The sequence below is a fragment of the Microtus oregoni genome, unplaced genomic scaffold (genome assembly GCF_018167655.1).
Source record: "Microtus oregoni isolate MIOR12 unplaced genomic scaffold, Mior012 000007F_ref0000211, whole genome shotgun sequence".
Classification (NCBI taxonomy): Eukaryota; Metazoa; Chordata; class Mammalia; order Rodentia; family Cricetidae; genus Microtus; species Microtus oregoni.
In genome coordinates, this window is record NW_024543066.1 from 55,901,567 (window position 1) to 55,919,661 (window position 18,095).

Below are 18,095 nucleotides of genomic sequence, written 5' to 3' on the forward strand. Positions count from 1 at the left end.
CTGTAAAGCAAAGGACACTGTCACTAAGACAAAGGGGTGACCTACTGACTGGGAGAAGATTTTCACCAATCCCGCAACAGACAAAGGTCTGATCTCCAAAATATATAGAGAACTCAAGAAACTAGACTTTAAAATGCTAATTAACCCTATTAAAAAATGGGGCACTGAACTGAACAGAGAATTCTCAACAGAAGAAGTTCAAATGGCCAAACGCCCTAATTTTTAACTGGAATAAATTTCCATACAATGTTCAACAAAGTGATATTGTACAAAACTATATTTCAAGTTCAGTGACATCTCTGTAATCCAACACTGTAATTTTTAACAGAGAAACCGGAAAAAGCCATGTTCATGGAATCTTAAAAAGAAAATAAAGAAAGAAAACCTTGGAAAAAATAGGAGCAAGGAAGTATAAGAGTTCTTCAATGAAAGCTTCCTAAAACGAAAGAAAATGTGGTGTGCATAATCAATGGAATTGTATTGAGTCCTAATAAAAAGTTAAGTCACTTACAGTTGAATATATGAGCACAGCCATAGCATTATGGAAGGAAAAATATTGCACATTTTCTATCATTTATGGAGTTTAGATTGAAATACCTGTGCACGTGTAGGAATGTGTAATGTGTATTATATGCTTCTAAACTGAAATCTTCTATCAGTTCAATGGTGCTTCCTATAACATATAATTAATTTTATTGAAATTATGTTCAGTCGCAGTTTCATTTGTATGTTGTAGGAGGACTATTCTCTTTTATAAATTGCTCAAATAGCAAATGGAAAGTTCTCACAATATTCACAGCGTGTACATTATTACTCTTTATGGCATATAACTCTAAATGATAGTGGAAGGGTAGTTCAACTTTTCAATTTTATAATGAATTTCATTGTGTTTAAATTATGTATAACACTGTGATTTAAATGTTTTAGGACATTTTTAAATGTTATTACACATGTGTACGTAAACTTAAAACAGAAGGCTGAAGGACAAAAGACTGCATCTGGGTGCCGCTTGAGTGTGAAGTGACACTGGGAAAATGACAACAAAGCCTGTTTCCTGCTAAGGATGGGGGAGGGGGCAGAGTTAGAGACCTGAGGGTGTCCACAGTTCAGTGAAACCATTGTCTTAGTGCAACTGCACTGACTTGATCTGAAAACAGATCACAGAAGATGGGACAGGCACAGGCAAAGATTGCTCTTGAGTGCTGATCTCTTCAATGTAAAGATTTCAGCAGCCCCCAGCAGAAGGGAAGGAGGGAGACCATTGCAGTGGTCAGCAGTGCGGAAGTTCCCACATTGTTACAACTCAGCTACAGCAGCAAAATGAAGGGATGGAAACTATGCTAATCTTTACAGTTCTAGTTAAAATTTTGTCTAAAAAAGAGTACTAATAGCTAATGTTGAAGAAAAGTGGTCAGTGTGTTGTTTGTTCTGCTTTAATCGCAGGGTTTATCCTTGTCCTTCCAGTGAGTGCCTCATAGGAAACATTCTCCTTCAATTCCATCGATCTGGGTTTGTCCCCAAGTTTTATAATTGTGAAGAGTGACTGCCATTTTTAAGTTATCAACCCCCCCCCAAAAAAAACCAAAAATCAGTCCTTACAGATACAGCTGAACTGCTGGTACAAAGTTATAGATGCACATACGCGTCTAACAGGGTACAAAAACTCAGAGTGTCACTCTCTGTCAGCAGAAAAAGATGACTGTTGTTTGCAGGGCCGCTTGCTGGTTCCTAGCTGCTTAGCCCGGAAACAATCACACAGAAACCATATTATTTAAATCACTGCTTGGCCCATTAGCTCTAGCTTCTTATTGACTAACTCTTACATATTAATTTAATCTATCTCCATTCATCTGTGCATTGCCACATGGCTGTGGCTTACTGGCTAAAGTTCCAGCATTTGTCTCTGGCGAGATTACATGACTTTTCTCTGACTCTGCTGTTCTTTCTCCCAGAGTTCAGTTTAGTTTTCCCGGCCTAGCAAAGTTCTGCGCTGCTATAGGTCCAAAGCAGTTTCTTTATTCATTAATGGTAATCACATCTTACAGAGGAAAAGCCTACATCAGATGACTAAGGCATGGGATGAGGACGATGCTGAGAAATGAACAAGAGTCTTCTCAGGACTGGTGGCCCAAGCTTTTTTATTTGTAACAAAGAGGGAAAGGGGCACTGTTATCTGGTGAGTGGAATACAAAACCTTTCACAGATGTCAGCATCTCAGAGCAAAATCCAAGGAGAGAAACCAGAGGAGAGGGAAGCAGGTCTGAACCAGCCTGCTAAGCATGGCTTCCTCCTGCAACACCTAATGAAGTCTTCTTCAGCTTTAGCAACAACCACCAGACTGTTGGCTGCTGCCACCACTGCTACCACAGCATCCACTGCCGCCACCACTGCTACAGCATCCAGAGCTCTGGTGTCTGTGACGGAGAGATCTGCGGGGCCTGTGGTGGCTCAGGCAGCAGCCACCACCGCCAGAGCTGCAGCAGCCCCCGGAGCTTGAACCACAGCAGCCCCCGGAACTGGAACCACAGCAGCCCCCAGAGCCCAGACTGCAGCAGGAAGAGACAGGAGGGCATTTAGGAGGACACTTTGGGGGACACTTTGGGGTCTGGCACTTGGGAGGGCACTTGGGGGCACACTTGGGAGGGGGCTGGCACTGCTGCTGGCTCTGCTGGCAGGACATCTCAGCCTGTGGGTGTTCAGGAGCTGCAAGAGAATCACAAACATGTCAGACACTGTGGACACTTGAACCATTCTGGCCACATAGAAATTTCACTGGTCAGCATCAAATAATTTCTACAGTTATTTTATTTTGCTTATAAAATATTCAATCTGTCACATTGTGTTCATTATGAATTCAGAACCTCAGACAACCATGTAAGTGAGATACTAATTGTCAAGTTGTATCCAGCATGCTAAATGAACAACTAAAGATAATGGCAAAATGTCTGCCTTTCTTAGTACTCCTGGATGTGCCAGTATACGGGTTATTTCACGGAACAGTGACTGTAAAAGGAAAGAGCAGACAGGACTTGAAGATGACTTTAGTTTAAGGTCAATATTTCAATACACCTTCTATGTCACTGAGGGAGTAAGCTCAGCCCCTGAAAGAGAAAACTGTAAGCCCTCTCAGAGATACCATGGGAGTACAAATCCCTGCTTTGAAAGTTCAGAGGTATCCAAATCATCACCTTCTTAGGCTAAGGGAGGCAAGGTGTTATCCTGTTGTGAGCAGATCCCAGAACCAGGACTTTCTTTCTTCCCCAAGTAAAAGTGAGACCCTGTTGTCCTTTCCTGACTCCAGTTCTTCTTCAGGAGTTAGGGGAAATTTTCTTCACAGGCCCTTTCTCCCCCTCCCCGTGCCTGCCCAGATGCACAGTTCTCTGTGCTCAATGACTTATCCTGACGGTTCCTGAAGATACTTTGTTCTCTCCAGAGCCAGAAGGTCCCTACTGTTTCTCATGTCTCTCAAAATCAAGGCTGTGGCTTCTGTGTGTCCATGTCCCCATTTCCTCACCCCTCACTCTTCACCATGTTTTATGATCTATCAATATGGCCTCGGGGGGGGGGGGGAGAGGAGACCCTTCTGAGGCTCCTCTCCAGGTCTAGTCTGGCAACCCCTTGGGAAAAGTCTCTGCTCTTGCCTCCCATGGTCACTTACCAAGAAGACAGGCAGCTCACGATCTGTGAGTATCTCAGGAGATGAGTGATGGAAGTGTCCTGTCCCTCAGCCCTTTTATTCTGATCGTGAGCTCTGCCTCAGCGCACAGTGTCTGGACATGGGATGCTCTGCCTCCTACCCCTACATGGTCATGTGACTGGTGATGACTAGATGTTCCTCACTAGCCTTACTCATATGTAAATTCATAGTTCTAGTTGCTGCCTCTTTCTTAGATCATGGCTTACGAGTAAGGAGAGGAAGTGGATTCTTGGATCCTTAAACTTGGCATACCAGCAGAGTAACCAGTCATTTCTCCATCTTCTTCCATTTCCCTCTGGTTCTTAATGTGATATTTACAGCCTGTAGCCCAAGTGTGTGTGTGTGTGTGTGTGTGTGTGTGTGTGTGTGTGTGTGCATGTGTGTGTGATGTGTATTTATAACGTATATATGTATGTATATATTGTTGTGCCCAAAGTCCAAAAGACCACCAAGAAACCTGATTTGATGCAAAAGCAAAGACACTTTAATGCAAGTTAACTTGGGCCTCTCCATCAGTCTGAAGTGACAGCAACAGAGTAGGAGAGACCTCAAACAGCACAGGACATGGGCTTTTATAGTGCCTAGTCAAGAGGGAACTGGGGGATTCCAAAATTGCATAGTTACAGATTTGGAATTGGCTCAAACCCTTGTTAGGAGTATCTGGACTGAGCTGATTGACTATCTTGGATCTGGGGAACTGCAATTTTTTAGTCTCAGCATGAGGACACCTAGAGTTGTTAGTTTCTGATTGTCCTCTCTCTGTGGGGGATTGTTTATGGTTCTTTCTATAACTACGGCTAAGGTCAGGGTCAGTCAGGGGCACTGAATCCAGCTCAGGTCTTTGTGCTATGGCTGTGGTTCTGCTGAGGCCTGGTTCTCTTACATGTAACAAAAATTACTGAAAAAAGAAGTCATCGATTTGAATGAGAGTTACATAGGGTTACATAGGAGACTTTGGAAGGAGGAAAGGGAAAGGAAAATTATGTAATTATATATACTCTCAAAAGTAAAGAAATAATACAAAGGAATCAGTCCTTAATAATTCACAACAATGTGTCTGTGTTGTTGTTAAACCTCTGTGTTCTTTCTCTGCCTCTTAATTTTCATTGGTTTTCTCCATGTGCACAGGTTGCACATGAAGCTACTTTGAACTTGTGCTTTTTTTGACCTTTAATCGAAACAGTCTGTGTTCATTATAGAATGGCATGGTTGTAGAGAATCATACTTTAACAGTACTCGAAAAGAAAAAAATCAGTGAAGTGTAGACAAAGGAAATTCAGTTCTCCATGAATGCTGGTTGACTCTGGAATTGCCAACATTTTGAGAACAAAACGAAGCAGGGTAACTTGAGAAGGATTAGCTCGAGTGAAATGTGTTAGAGATACATGGATATTTCTAAACATGTGTAGAGAGTCTGCATAGAGAGATGCATACCTCTCTATCTTCTACCATTTATCTATTTATCATCTGTCTACTACCTTCCTTTTCTAAATGCATCTACTCTTTACACATATCAAAAATCCTATGTCAATCAGCTGTCTTGCCCTGTCACTCCCCTCCTCGCCTTTTGAACTAGATTCTTGTAAACTGAGACTGCTCTTTTTTTCCCAGACCCGAATAATCACACAAAAACTGTATTAATTACAATACTGTTTGCCCTATTAGCTCAGGCTTCTTATTAACTAACTCTTAACTCTTAAATTAACCCATTTCTATTAATCTATGTGCTGTGTCCTGCTGGTAAGTTTCCAGTGTCTTTCTCCTTCAGCAGCTGCATGGCATCTCCCTGATTCTGCCTTCTTTCCTCCTCTATTTCTGCTCAGATTTCCTGACTTACTATATTCTGCCCTGCCATAGGCCAAAGAAGGTACTTTATTAAACAACAGTAATAAAACATATTCACAGCATACAGAGGGGAATCCCACATAGATTCTCAATGAACAGGAGCATGCAGATTTGGCAAGATTAACTAGTAAGCAAGTCTCATGGGTCCTCCTGCCTCTGACTCCCCAATGCTAGGGTTATAGGCAAGCAACATCATGCCCTGCTTTTTACATAGGAACCAGAAACCCAAAATTAGATTGTCCCATTTTCACAGCACTTAACCAACAGAGCCACCCCTCTTAGGACACAATTTTTCTCTAAACCCCAAAGTACCCACATTTCAATGGATTTTTTATTTTTCTTCATAACATAGGTATAAGAAATTTGTCACCAAAAACAAAAGGCTATCACCTTGACAACAATCTATATTTTCCATTACACAAATAATCTACCTATTAAGCCACCTCTACTCCTGTCCCAACCTGTTTTATATCTCGTCTCGGTTCCTGTACCTATTATTCCTTTGGTGTCTTTTCTGAAAACTTAAACCAAAAAGATTTAATGGTGACAAATTACATCAGATTGATTGCTATCACGAAATAAATCAGAATTTAAAATTAAAAAAAAAATCCTATGGTCAAAATATGGCACCCAAATCTCCTTTGTCGAGCAGTAGTTCAATGCAACATCAGACCCAATTTTAAAAAGCCTTAAACAGTTCTAATGAATACTAAGTTGCTAACAAAGACTTGTTGAGGACTGCATCCCACATATAACAGATAGATAGGCTTTTGTGGTACCTCTTCCTGGTCCATTTCCACCTGCTCTCAACACCATTCTTAGGTCAATGATGTTATTTTTGGTACTTTGGTTATGATTTTCCCTTAAACGTATGCCACATACTTTAACTGCCAGGGTAATGCAGCTGGGTTCCACTTTTGTTCTTTTAATTCATCATGTTTAATGCAGTTATCATTCATTCATTGGCAACATTTGTTAGGGGCTGTATGTTTCTTATCTTCAGTAGTTGAACACAGTACTATGTATGCAGTAGTGGTTTTATGCTGTCTAAGCCTCTCACTAACATCATCATTGATGTCTCAATGTATAGAGAGCTATTCCTTATGACTCAGGTCACCTCATAGGTGACCTACTGAGACAGACTGAGGCACGTGTTTCCAAACTGTGGTGACAGACCTGCCAATGTCACACCTGAACTGACGTTTGCTCTCCATTCAGGTAACAGGGAGAGACCAGGAATTGGTACCTGGCTTCCACAATGACAGCTCTGCTCAGCTCGGCTCTTGACTTCTAAGGCAACTGCCATGAGATGTATCTGGTCCAAACCTGTGCCTCTGTACATGACAACACCCAGGTCCTCAGCTGACACGCATGGGTATAGGTATGTAATGTGTGAGTAGCATGCTCTCTGAAGGAAGACTGGGGCCCTGTGGACTTGGCTTTATTTTATATTAACATCTTGACTAGCAGTTGTCACACTCAGGGTTTTCAGCTATCAAGGTGTTTCCTAAAAGGAAAACAAAGGCAAATTTTCCTTGTCATATTGAATATAGGTGAAGAACGACAGCTCTATGCAAGAAGCAATTCAAATGAAAAGTGTTCTTCTTTCAAGGAAATACAATAGAGATTTTTATTGTTTTGTTAAACTACTTAACAATTACAAATTATGAAACAATGCTCTTACAAGTAAATTCAGGGTTTTTTTTAAAACTTTTTTTTAATTGAGAAAAGGAGAAAAAAAAAAACAAGTTTCCACCTCCTCCCAGCCTCCCATTTCCCTCCCCCTCCTCCCACCCTTCTCCCCCTCCTCCCACCCTTCTCCCCCTCCCCCCACTCCTCTCTCCCTCCCTCTCCAGTCCAAAGAGCAGTCAGGGTTCCCTGCCCTGTGGTAAGTCCTAGGTCCTCCCCCCTCCGTCCATTTCTAGGAAGGTGAACATCCAAACTGGCTAGGCTCCCACAAAGCCAGCACATTAAGTAGGTTCAAAACCCCGTGCCATTGTCCTTTTAAGCTCTTTTTATATTTTGTATATTTCCCTTCTATCAGATGTGTGGTTGGTAAAAAAAATCTTTTCTCATTCTGTAGGCTGCCACTTCATCGAAGTAATGGTGTCATTTGCCCTGCAGAAGCTATTCAGCTGATTGCTGAGTTGATCAACCCATCAGCTCTCCTTCATTCTAAACACCAGGGTGAGTTCTCCTGTGCCACAACTGTGACATCTGCTGGCCAATCAAGATTATTACACCAACAACAATTTTCTGAACATTGTAATGGAGATAAATTAGTTTGATAAATAAATAAATTTGAATTTGTAAACCAACCCCAAGATAATTTCAGATAATATCATCATCCAGGAATTTAACAACCTGTTTGTTTCTACTACGGTTGAAATTCTGTAAGAGCTATATGACCTACATGGTATATATATTTTTATGGTTATGGTAGCTTTTAGTTTTGTTCTTCATTTTATATCCTTAGAGAAATGGTTTAATAGGAGAGTCAAGAATGAGCAATTTTAGGAATGGTACAGTCTTTATCTGAAAGTAGTCATACTATTGAAAATGATAACCTTAATTTGACAGGCAAAATTCAATTCAGGTCAATGGGTTATAAAACTTTACAAAGTGGTACTGAGACATTTTTCTGAAAGGATTCAAACTGTTGAAATTGCCAATCAAAATCTGTAGGGTTAAGCCAGCCCCTTTAGGGGGCGGGTTTGCCTCGGGCGAATGCGTATGAATAAATCGGGCGCGCGGGAGGCGGCTCCTCCCTTTTCCTGCCTCCTGTGAAAATGGCTGCACAGGAACCTCGGTTCTGTAAGTTAATTTAAACATTAAAGCTGTATATATTCTTTAATATCAGCCTTGCATTTATTTACCCCGGTACAAAAATCTGTTAAAAAGTTATGATAAAATAGTAGATAGAACATCTCTCCAGGAAGGGAATCTACAAGCCATCCAAATAATATCTAAGGATGAGAAGATGTCATTAATGGAAAAATTTAAAATCTTGGAATCACATGTGCAGAATGAGAACCAAAAATTAATTGATTTCAAAAAAATCATTAGAAATATTCACAGGCCAAGAGATTAAAGATTTACAAAAGACAGTGTTAAAAAGATTTCAATCAATCAAGGAACTTGTCAGAACTGATAAGCAAGGAGAGAAGGTACAGGCAAAGAATTTAGCATTGCTAGTACCTCTCAGAGTTAGAGATACTGACCAAGAGTTTTAGCTACTTATCCTGTTATTACCTCTGAAAAGCCAGCAAATATTCAATGCCCAAATGGATACACCAAATATAAATGGAAACCTATAAGGTATAAAAGATCTAAAAGATATTAAGAAAGTAATAGTATCTTATCACATGCATTCACTATTTGTTAGGGAATTAGTAAAGACATTTTAAGCAATAGGGTCACTCCACATGATTGGCTTCAATTAGTCTCAACAGTGCTAGAAGATGGGCCACAGTAACAGTGGAAGTGCTATTGGAGAGACGAGGCTAAAGTCCTGGAATATCAAGTCAAAAGATTTGAGGCCTCTCGAGATCAAATTCATGGTGAGGGACATTAGGCTGATTCACAGAGTCAAGCTGTTTATAATGAACACATCTTGTCCCTAGGACAGTATTCAAGAACTAGGAATAAATTTTGAATTGTATACTAAAATCATACAAAACCCAAGAGAACCCTTTAGTGACTTTTTACAAAGATTAACTAAAGCTGTACAAATAGAGGTAACAGATCCAGAAGATAGGCAAGTACTTATTGAATCTCTGGATTTTGAAAGTGCCAACTTAGAATGCAAAAAGATACTTGGACTTTTAGAGATCAAATCAGCACCAACGAATGGTTCATTTAAGTTGACGTTGTCTATGGTTTTGTTATCTTTATTATGTTGAGGTATGTTTGTTGTTTTTCTCTTCCCTCTAGCACTTTTTTCAAAAAGAGTGTTGGATTGTGTCAAAGGCCTTTTCTATATCTAATAAGATGATCATGTGGTTTTTGTCTTTCAGTTTGTTCATATGGTGGATTATGATTAACAATTTATTCATATTGAATCATCTCTGCATCTCTGTGATAAAACCCGTTTAGTCATGGTGGGTGATCTTTTTGATGTATTGTTGGATTCAGTTTACAAGTATTTTATTTGAATTTTCACATCTATGTTTATAAAGGAATTTGGCCTGCAATTCTCTTACTTTGTCTGGTTTTTATATGGTTTAGGTATCAGGGTAACTGTGGCTTCATAAAAGAATTTGGACAATGTCCCTTCCGTTTCTATTTTGTGAAATAATCTGTGGAATATTTCAATTAACTCTTCTTTGAATGTCTGGTAGAATTTCTGCACTGGGGGTTATAGGTCTGTTTAAATTGCTTATCTGATTTTTGTTAAGTATTTTCTTCTGGCCAAGAAACCTCTCCACTGACACAAATAATCCCAATCAAACCAAATCAGACAAAATTAAAAGATGCCCATGTTTAATGGATGGCAATACTCCCAGGTGTCCCTGAAAAACACTGAGAAGGGAAAACAGAGAGGGGGAGACCAAGGGGAACCTGGAGACCACAGGCTCATTTTCTGGGGGCAGGGGTGGTTTAAATAGCCTGTGGGAGTGGTCTTGACCTTCCCTGGGGAGGGGTTACCATTTGGTGGGCTTTCTCAGAGGTGAAGTTTGGACTGAAGCAACTCCCAGGGGAGAGGGGCTTATGCCAGGAGCTGGGTGAAGTCCCCAGACAAACAACCTAGACTTTTTGTATAAAGGAATATCAGGGAGCTGAGGTGTTGCTTTGACCAAACAAATTTTGACTTAGCTTTGGTAAATGGTATATTTAGAGAAAATTATCCATCTTTGAAATATTTTCCAATTTGGTGGAGGACAGGTTTTTAAAGTATGTCCTTATGATTCTCTGGATTTCCTCAGTGTTTGTTGCTATGTCCCTCTTTTTACTTCTAGTTTTGTTAACTTAGATATTTCTCTGTCTTTTAGTTAATTTAGATAAGTATTTGTTAAGTTAATTGATTTTCTCAAAGACAAATTGATTCTTTGTACTTTTTTTTTCATTTTTACCCCAAGTTTGATTATTTCATATTGTCTATTCCTTCTGGGTATTATTTCTTTTTGTCTAGAAATTTCAGGTGTTCTGTTAAGTTACTAGTGTGAGATTTCTACCTTCTTTAAATGTAGGCACTGAGTGCTATGAACTTGACTACTAAGACCACCTTCATTGTGTCCCATATGTTTAGGCATATTATGTATTCATTTTTATTTAATTCTAGAAAGTTGTTACTCCCTTTATTAATTTATCTTGACCAATTTTTTATTAAGTGGTGAGTTGTTCAGTTTCCAGCACTTTTCTGTTGTTCATATCCAGTTTTAATTTGTGGCAGTCAGATAACATACATGGTGTTTCAACTTTTTTTTATATTTGATGAGACTTGTTTTGTGTACAAGTATATGGTCAATTTTGAAGAGAGTCCTTTGAGGTGCTGAGAAGAAGGTATATTATTTTGTGTTTGGATAAGATGTTCTATAGATATCTGTTAGGTCCATTGGGTTTATAACTAGTGAGTTAGCTCCAGCATTTCTCTGATTAGTTTTTGTCTGGATAAATTATCTGCTTGTGAGAGCGAGGAATTGAAGTTTCTTACTACCAAGTTGTGAAGGTCAATATGTGATTTAAGCTGTAGTAATACTTCTATTATGAACTTGGGTGCCCTTATGTTTTGTGCATAGATGTTAAGACTTACAATGCCCTTTTGGTGGATTTTTCCTTTGACAAGTATGTAGTGTCCTTTTCTATCTCTTCTGATTAGTTTTGATTTGAAGTCTATTTTGTCAGATATTAAAATAGAGACCCAAACTTGTTTTTTAGGTTTATTTGCTTGGAATGTCTTTTTCCAACTTTCCATGCTTGAGGTGATATCTATCCTTGATGTTAAAATGTTTTTCTTGGGTGTAGCAAAAGGATGGGTCTTATTTTCACTTCCATTCTGTTAGTCTGTTTCTTTTTTAAGGTAATTGAGAACAGAGATGTTTAATGATATCAATTAACAGTTTTTACTGATTATTGTTATTTTGTTGTGATGGTGGTGGTGGTGGAGGTGGTGGTGGTGGGTGTATATGTATATATTTCCCCTCATTTGTTTTGTTGCTCTGAGATTCCTTATTCCCTGCTTTTTCTTGGATGAGTTTAACATTTTTAGGTTGAAGTTTTTCTTCTAGTATCTTTTGTAATGTTGGATTTGTAGACAGACACTGTCTAAATTTGGTTTCATCATGGGATACCTTATTTTCTCCATCTATTGTGACTGAAAGTTTGGGTTGGTATAGTAGTAGTCTGGGCTGACATGTGTGATCTATTAGAGTTTATAGGATATTTTCCAGGCCCTTCTGGTTTTTAATGTCTCTATTGAGAATTCAGGTGTTATGTTAGATCTGCATTTGTAGGTTTCTTGGTCTTAATCTCTTTTAACTTTCAGTGTTCCTTCTTTGTGCTGTATGTTTAGTGTTTTGATTATTATATGCTGACAGGAGTATCTTTTCTTGATTATTATGTGCTGAGGGGAACTTCTTTTCTGGTACAGTTTATTTAATGTCCTATAAGCTTCTTATACCTTGATAGGCATCTTTATGCTAGGAAAATTTTCTTCTATGATTTTATTGAAAACATTTTCTGTGTCTCTGACAAGATTTCTTCTTCTTCCATGATTGCTATCATTGCTACATTTGGTCTTCACATGGTGTCCCACATTTTCTGGGTGTTTGGGGCCAGGATATTGTTAGCTTTAATATTTTCTATGACATTATTCATTTTTTTTATTATGTCTTCAATACCTAAGTTTCTCTTTTCTATTGTTTGATGGTAAGACTTGCCTCTAATATTCCTGTTTAAGTTCCTAAATTTTTCATTTCCAGATTTCCCAGTTTGGGTTTCTTTTATTGACCCTATTTCTACTTTCAGGTCATAAACTATTTTATTCATTTCCTTCCACTGTTAGTTTGTGTTTTCATAGGTTTTTTCTTAGGGATTTAATCATTATCTCTTTAAGGACATTTATCATATTCATAAAGAAAAGGAGCTCTTTTCCTCATTCTTCAGCTATGTTGTAATTTTCAGGGCCTACTGTGGTTTGGTGTCTCTAGTGGAGACACATTGTCCTGGCTGTTGTTGATTGTGTTTTTACGCTGCCATCGAGGCATCTGGAATGGTTGTAATTCTAGGTACTGATATCTGGTCTTGTCTTTGTTAGATGGATGTCTTGCTCCTTGTTTTTTGTTTCCCTTCCTGGCTCATTGGAGGGTGTCGTAACTGTGTGTTTCCTGGTAGAGATTTTTTCTGGGATGCTGGTAGGTTTAGCCACTGGTAGTTCTGGGTAAAATCAGTGTTTGTAGGTATTGAGAACTGAATGAGAATTGGTTAGGAGGAGGATGCTGAAGGGGTCCACAGGAGGGAGGAAAGCATAGTGTTCCACCAGGATGTTTAGTTCCCAGGATGGTTTCAGAGGGTGGAGAGGCCACAGCAGATAGTCTGTTACAGAGTGGGATAATACTGACTGGGGCAGGAGTGGACATTAAACTCACTCCCCTCCTTAGCGTCTATGTTGACATATGGGTCAGTGAAAGATCATAAAACTTCCTTTGTTCAGACCTAATGCTTGGTGCCCTAACTATAAAAGGTGGATTCTGAAACTAACCTTTTACCACAGCCAAACAAACACCATCTCTAGCTGTGGTCTCAGCTAGCTGATAAGCTTTTGTGCCCTGCGGTGTTTTTTTATCATTATTTTTAAGTTTGCTTCCTGGGATACGGTTTCTGGAATAAAGTTTGTTTCTGGTTTATTAGACTTGATGGTGTTCCCATCTTTGCGCGACCCCCCTGGACCCCAACAAACAGTTTTTCCAGCCTGAGTCCTGCTTTTTGATTACTTTAAAATTCCATTCTTTACTGGAAACTATTTTTCCTTTTTAAAATTTGAATTCCTTATTGACTCTCTGGGAGTTTCACATCATGCACTCCAATTCTGCTTACATCCTGATCCCCCCCATATTCTCGCCTATCCCTGTTATGCCCCTGCACAAAAGAAAATAAAACAGTAAGCAAGCAAACAAAAGTTACAACAACAACAATACAAAAATCTCTTTGTTTCTCCTTCTTTCCTGCCTCCCCAGTACCTCTTCATTCCTCCTGGTGGCATTCAGAGCAGTGTACCATACAGTGTGCCCTTTTTCCCATCAGTTCTACTGTCAAATGCTCACAGCAATGAGTCACTGGTCTGGTTCAAGGCCTCTTGGTTTCTGGTACACCACCCTCACTGGATCCTCACCAGAACTGGGATATCCTGTGGTCTTCTCTGGGATGTCTTATGGTGCCCCCCAGTCTTGGAGATCTTGCAGATATTGTTCCACAGGTCCAGTCCCTTCAGGAGCTCCAGCAAGTCCTAGATAAGGTAGATGCTAGGGTGAGTCAACCCAAGGCCCAGCTGTGAGCCTGGTCATTCTGAGCCACAGCCTTCACTGCCTCAGGCAAGGGGGCAGAGTCAGTTCTCCTATGTGTGTGCTCTCAGGGTTGGTTCAGCCTCTCACGTAGTGAGGGATGGGTGTTATTGTTCCTTGAAGGTCAGGGCCAAATCTTTTTCTGTAGTGGGTGAGGTAAAGCCAGCTTTCCCAGGGCATTGAAGGGCAGGACTGATTCAGCATGGCCCTCTGATTTAATTTCTCCTGGCTCCTGAGGCCTTTTGAGATGACATCAACACAGACCCCAGTTGCAGCTGGACCATGGACCCAGAAGTGTCACCATAATATATTGTATGAATTTTTAAAATTTTGTTTATGAAGCAACTCTACTAACACCATGCCCTAGTTAATGTATTTGATATTATTTCACATGATGGGTCTCTTTCTGGGTAATCTATCTACTCACTTTGCCTCTGTTGTATTTTTTTTTTCAGGAATAAGATCTAGTTTTGGCACCTGAAGGATTTGCACTTTGCTGGAGAGGTCATAAGGACTTTAAAACAACCCTCTTTATCTGGTTGGATCTGCATAAAGGAAGTATTATCCTTGGGTTTCCGGGAAGCAAAGAGCAGGAAAGGAATCTAAAGGACTGATTAAGATCCTTAATTATGCTTACTCAAGTGCAGCAGCAGGCCCGCGGTTCCTGCCTCCACATGGAAGGGCTGGCATAGGAGAGCCATGGCAGATATCGTGACAGCATAGGTCAACCATGGTAGATACCTTGATAACTCTAAGCCTCTCTGGCCTCTCTTTTGATTTTGAAGAATAGACTGGACGTGGTCTTGTCTTTACAGACATGAATGGTGCACAATGAGAGACCTGTGGCTCATGAACCTGCTTGTTTGGGATTAGCCCTTGTAACAATTCACAATAAGAATGTGGAGAACAGGACAAGGTGTGGTCTTCAGAGAATGAGGAGCTGAGTGCCCCATCCCATCCTTCTGGACCATTCTCTGGGAACACTGTACCCTGGGCATCCTTGGTAAACTGAGTTTGAAACAGAGTGGTATTCACAGAAGTGTCAGGAGTTTCTTGTATTGTTCAGATAACATCAGGATCCTGGCCTCCAAAACAGATGGGAGTTGTGGGGAATTCTCTTTTGGAGAAGGAGGGATTTTCATGAAAGAGGGAGAAAAATAACTCACATGCAGTCTTTGTAGGGGCCACCGAAGTGGGTCCATTCCACCCTGACTAAAGAGAGTTCAGGCCTATTCTTGTTCCTTAATGACAAGCAGTTTGACTTAAGGTTTGGCTACTGACAAGGATATCTTGACCTAGGGTGTGGTTACTTGGTGTTTAGGGTATTAAGATGGTAATCACTTTGCTTGTTCTTTGCACCATGATTTAAAAAAAAAAAGTCTTTTGTTTTCTTTCCCTCTTGTCAATTGGGATATTCAAAGATAATAAGAAATAAATGTGGGCACATTCAATATTCACTGGATTGCCCTCCCAGTACTGTCCTGTGTCTCTGTGTTTCTTTTGTATCTGTTTCTTCTGCCCAACACTTTTGATCCACACACCCTACCCTGGAATGTAGGGACAGAGGCTGGACCGTGACAAGTCACCTTTGCTTGACACTGGGTCAAGAACTGATCAGAGGCCAGTCCCGTTCCTCTGGAATCAGCCTAGAGCAGTCAGGATTGGAGAACTTTGTGTCCGTTATGTTTTTCTTGGCACTGCGGGCCAGGGCAACTGGCCTCACTGCTCAGTGGGTAAGACATATAAGGAATTTGCATAAGACAGCTGTGCAAAATGGGGCTGGAGGAGCCTTATTTGTGCATAGAGATAGTCCTGAGAATAACCCAGATACTCCATTTGATTTCACACCAGAAAAATATAAGAGCATAGAGGCAATAGTGAAAAACTACCCAGAAGGGCATAAAGCAGCAGCTGTGCTTCCAGTCCTGGATCTAGCCCAAGGCAGAATGGATGGTTGTCCATATCTGCTATGAACAAGGTGGCAGAAGTTTTACATGTACTTCCAATGAGAGTACATGAAGTAGCAACATATTATACAATGTATAATCGAAAGCCAGTTGGAAAGTACCACATTCAGGTCTGCACTACTACACCTTGTATGCTTCGAGGTTCTGACAGAATATTGGAGACCCTTTAAAGAAAGCTTGGAATAAAGGTTGGAGAGACTACACCTGACCAACTCTTCAATGTTATAGAAGTGGAGTGTTTAGGGGTCTGTGTAAATGCACCAATGGTTCAAATAAATGACAACTACTACGAAGACCTAACACCCAAGGATACTGAAGAGATTGGGAAAGTTCCAAACCCTGGGCCAAGGAGTGGGCATTTCTGTTGTGAGCCAGCTGGAGGCCTCACCTCCTTGACTAAACCACCCAAAGGACCTAGCTTTTGTGTGCAAGCAGGCTTTTAACATATACTCAACTGTAAAAACTGTCACTGGAGAAATAAAACATGAGCCTACCTGAAAGAACTGATCAGAGACCCAAAAGGGAAAGACCAGAGAAGTTTACCTCATACTTGAGCCCTGGGCCATGAAGGATCTGTCAGTCTCCATAAGAGTGTCTTAGGCCCTGGGGACTGGGAAAGAACAACAGAGATAATCTTTCACCTCCAGAGTGAGAATTATGTGGTTTCTTATCCAACCCTGGAAGAAATTACCCATTTTAAAACAGATTTCCCCAATATAGGTTTTCCCAAGTAAGGAGAGGGTCCCCGCCCTTGTCATTTGGGCGTATAAAATGCTGTCAGGGCACTCCTCATCCATAGTTGCCAGGACAGACTGCTGGGGATGCAAAACAAACAAGAGTCTGGTGAGGACCATGGGGGAAAGGCTTTATTTCTCTGAAACCCAGAAGGGAGGAAGCAATATAGGAACAAATTTAGAACCTCCACAGTTAAACTTCAGTACTGTAGTGACCTCGAGATGGAGGGCAGGAGGAGAAGGCAGAATAGCAGGTGGGGCTAGGTCTTCTGAACATGGTTTCCTCCTGCACAGCTTCAAGTGTTCTCACAGCCCAGGTCAACAGCAGCCCCCAGACTGCTGGCTGCTGCCACCACTGCTGCCGCCACAGCAGCCACTGCTGCCCCCGCTGCTGCCACAGCAGCCACTGCTGCCACCGCTGCTACAGCATCCACTGCTGCCACCACTGCTACAGCATCCAGAGCTGTGACGATGGCGACGGAGAGATCTGCGGGGCCTGTGGTGGCTCAGGCAGCAGCCACCACCCCCAGAGCTGCAGCAGCCCCCGGAGCTTGAACCACAGCAGCCCCCAGAGCTGGAGCCACAGCAGCCCCCAGAACCCAGACTACAGCAGGAAGACACAGGAGGGCACTTAGGGGGACACTTAGGAGGACACTTTGGGGGACACTTTGGGGTCTGGCACTTGGGAGGGCACTTGGGGGCACACTTGGGAGGGGGCTGGCACTGCTGCTGGCTCTGCTGGCAGGACATCTTGATGGGTGAGTGTTCGGGAGCTGTGAAAGAGTTACAAGTAAGTCAGATCCAAGTTCCAAGACCACCTTGTCTAGTATTGTCTTTTCAGTTTCATTTCTAGTTCCCTCGTCAGTCTTGCAATCAGACACAGGAAGATCGCATATGAGGTATTCACCAGCTTCACCATTTACTAGGTGCTTTGTTTTAGTGTCTCACACCAAACTCCATTTAGAATCAGTTAAGCAACACAGTCTCCAAATATACCCAGAAAGTTGATCATTCGTGTAATAGATTAAGTGAAAATGCTGCGGATCCCGAGGGGCTCAGCTGCAGAAACGCTGTGCTGGGTATCCCCTAGTGGCTGCAGTGGCAGAATGTTGCAAGTCCCCAAGCAGTGGCAGTGAGGAGCAGGTACCGAAAGCAGCCAGTCTCAGGCAGGGATGGTGCAGTCCCCAAGTGGCTGCAGTGGGCCACAAGGGGTCCCACGAGGAGAGACAGACAGATGAGCATGCCACAAGACCACTCTGCAGGTCTCTGAAGGCAGGTGGTCCTGGGCAGGGAGCCACGAGGCAGGCAAGAGACAGACAGATAGGCACACCATGCAGGGTAAGGTTGGATATGT

General features: G+C 41.4%; 1 protein-coding gene and 1 pseudogene across 1 annotated transcript; one reads left to right on the forward strand and one right to left on the reverse strand.

Moving 5' to 3' along the window:
- The first annotated feature begins 15,722 nt into the window (after window positions 1-15,722).
- LOC121450349 lies at window positions 15,723-16,450 on the forward strand (annotated as a pseudogene).
- Window positions 16,451-17,059: 609 nt separating this feature from the next.
- Window positions 17,060-17,491, reverse strand: LOC121450350 (late cornified envelope protein 1C-like). Its single transcript, XM_041655168.1, has one exon. The coding sequence runs from the start codon at window positions 17,489-17,491 to the stop codon at window positions 17,060-17,062; it is 432 nt and encodes a 143-aa protein (XP_041511102.1).
- Between the last annotated feature and the right edge of the window lie 604 nt (window positions 17,492-18,095).

Bases quoted from the DNA above. Each gene is read 5' to 3' on its own strand.
- LOC121450350 (XM_041655168.1), bottom strand. From the start codon at position 17,491: ATGTCCTGCCAGCAGAGCCAGCAGCAGTGCCAGCCCCCTCCCAAGTGT.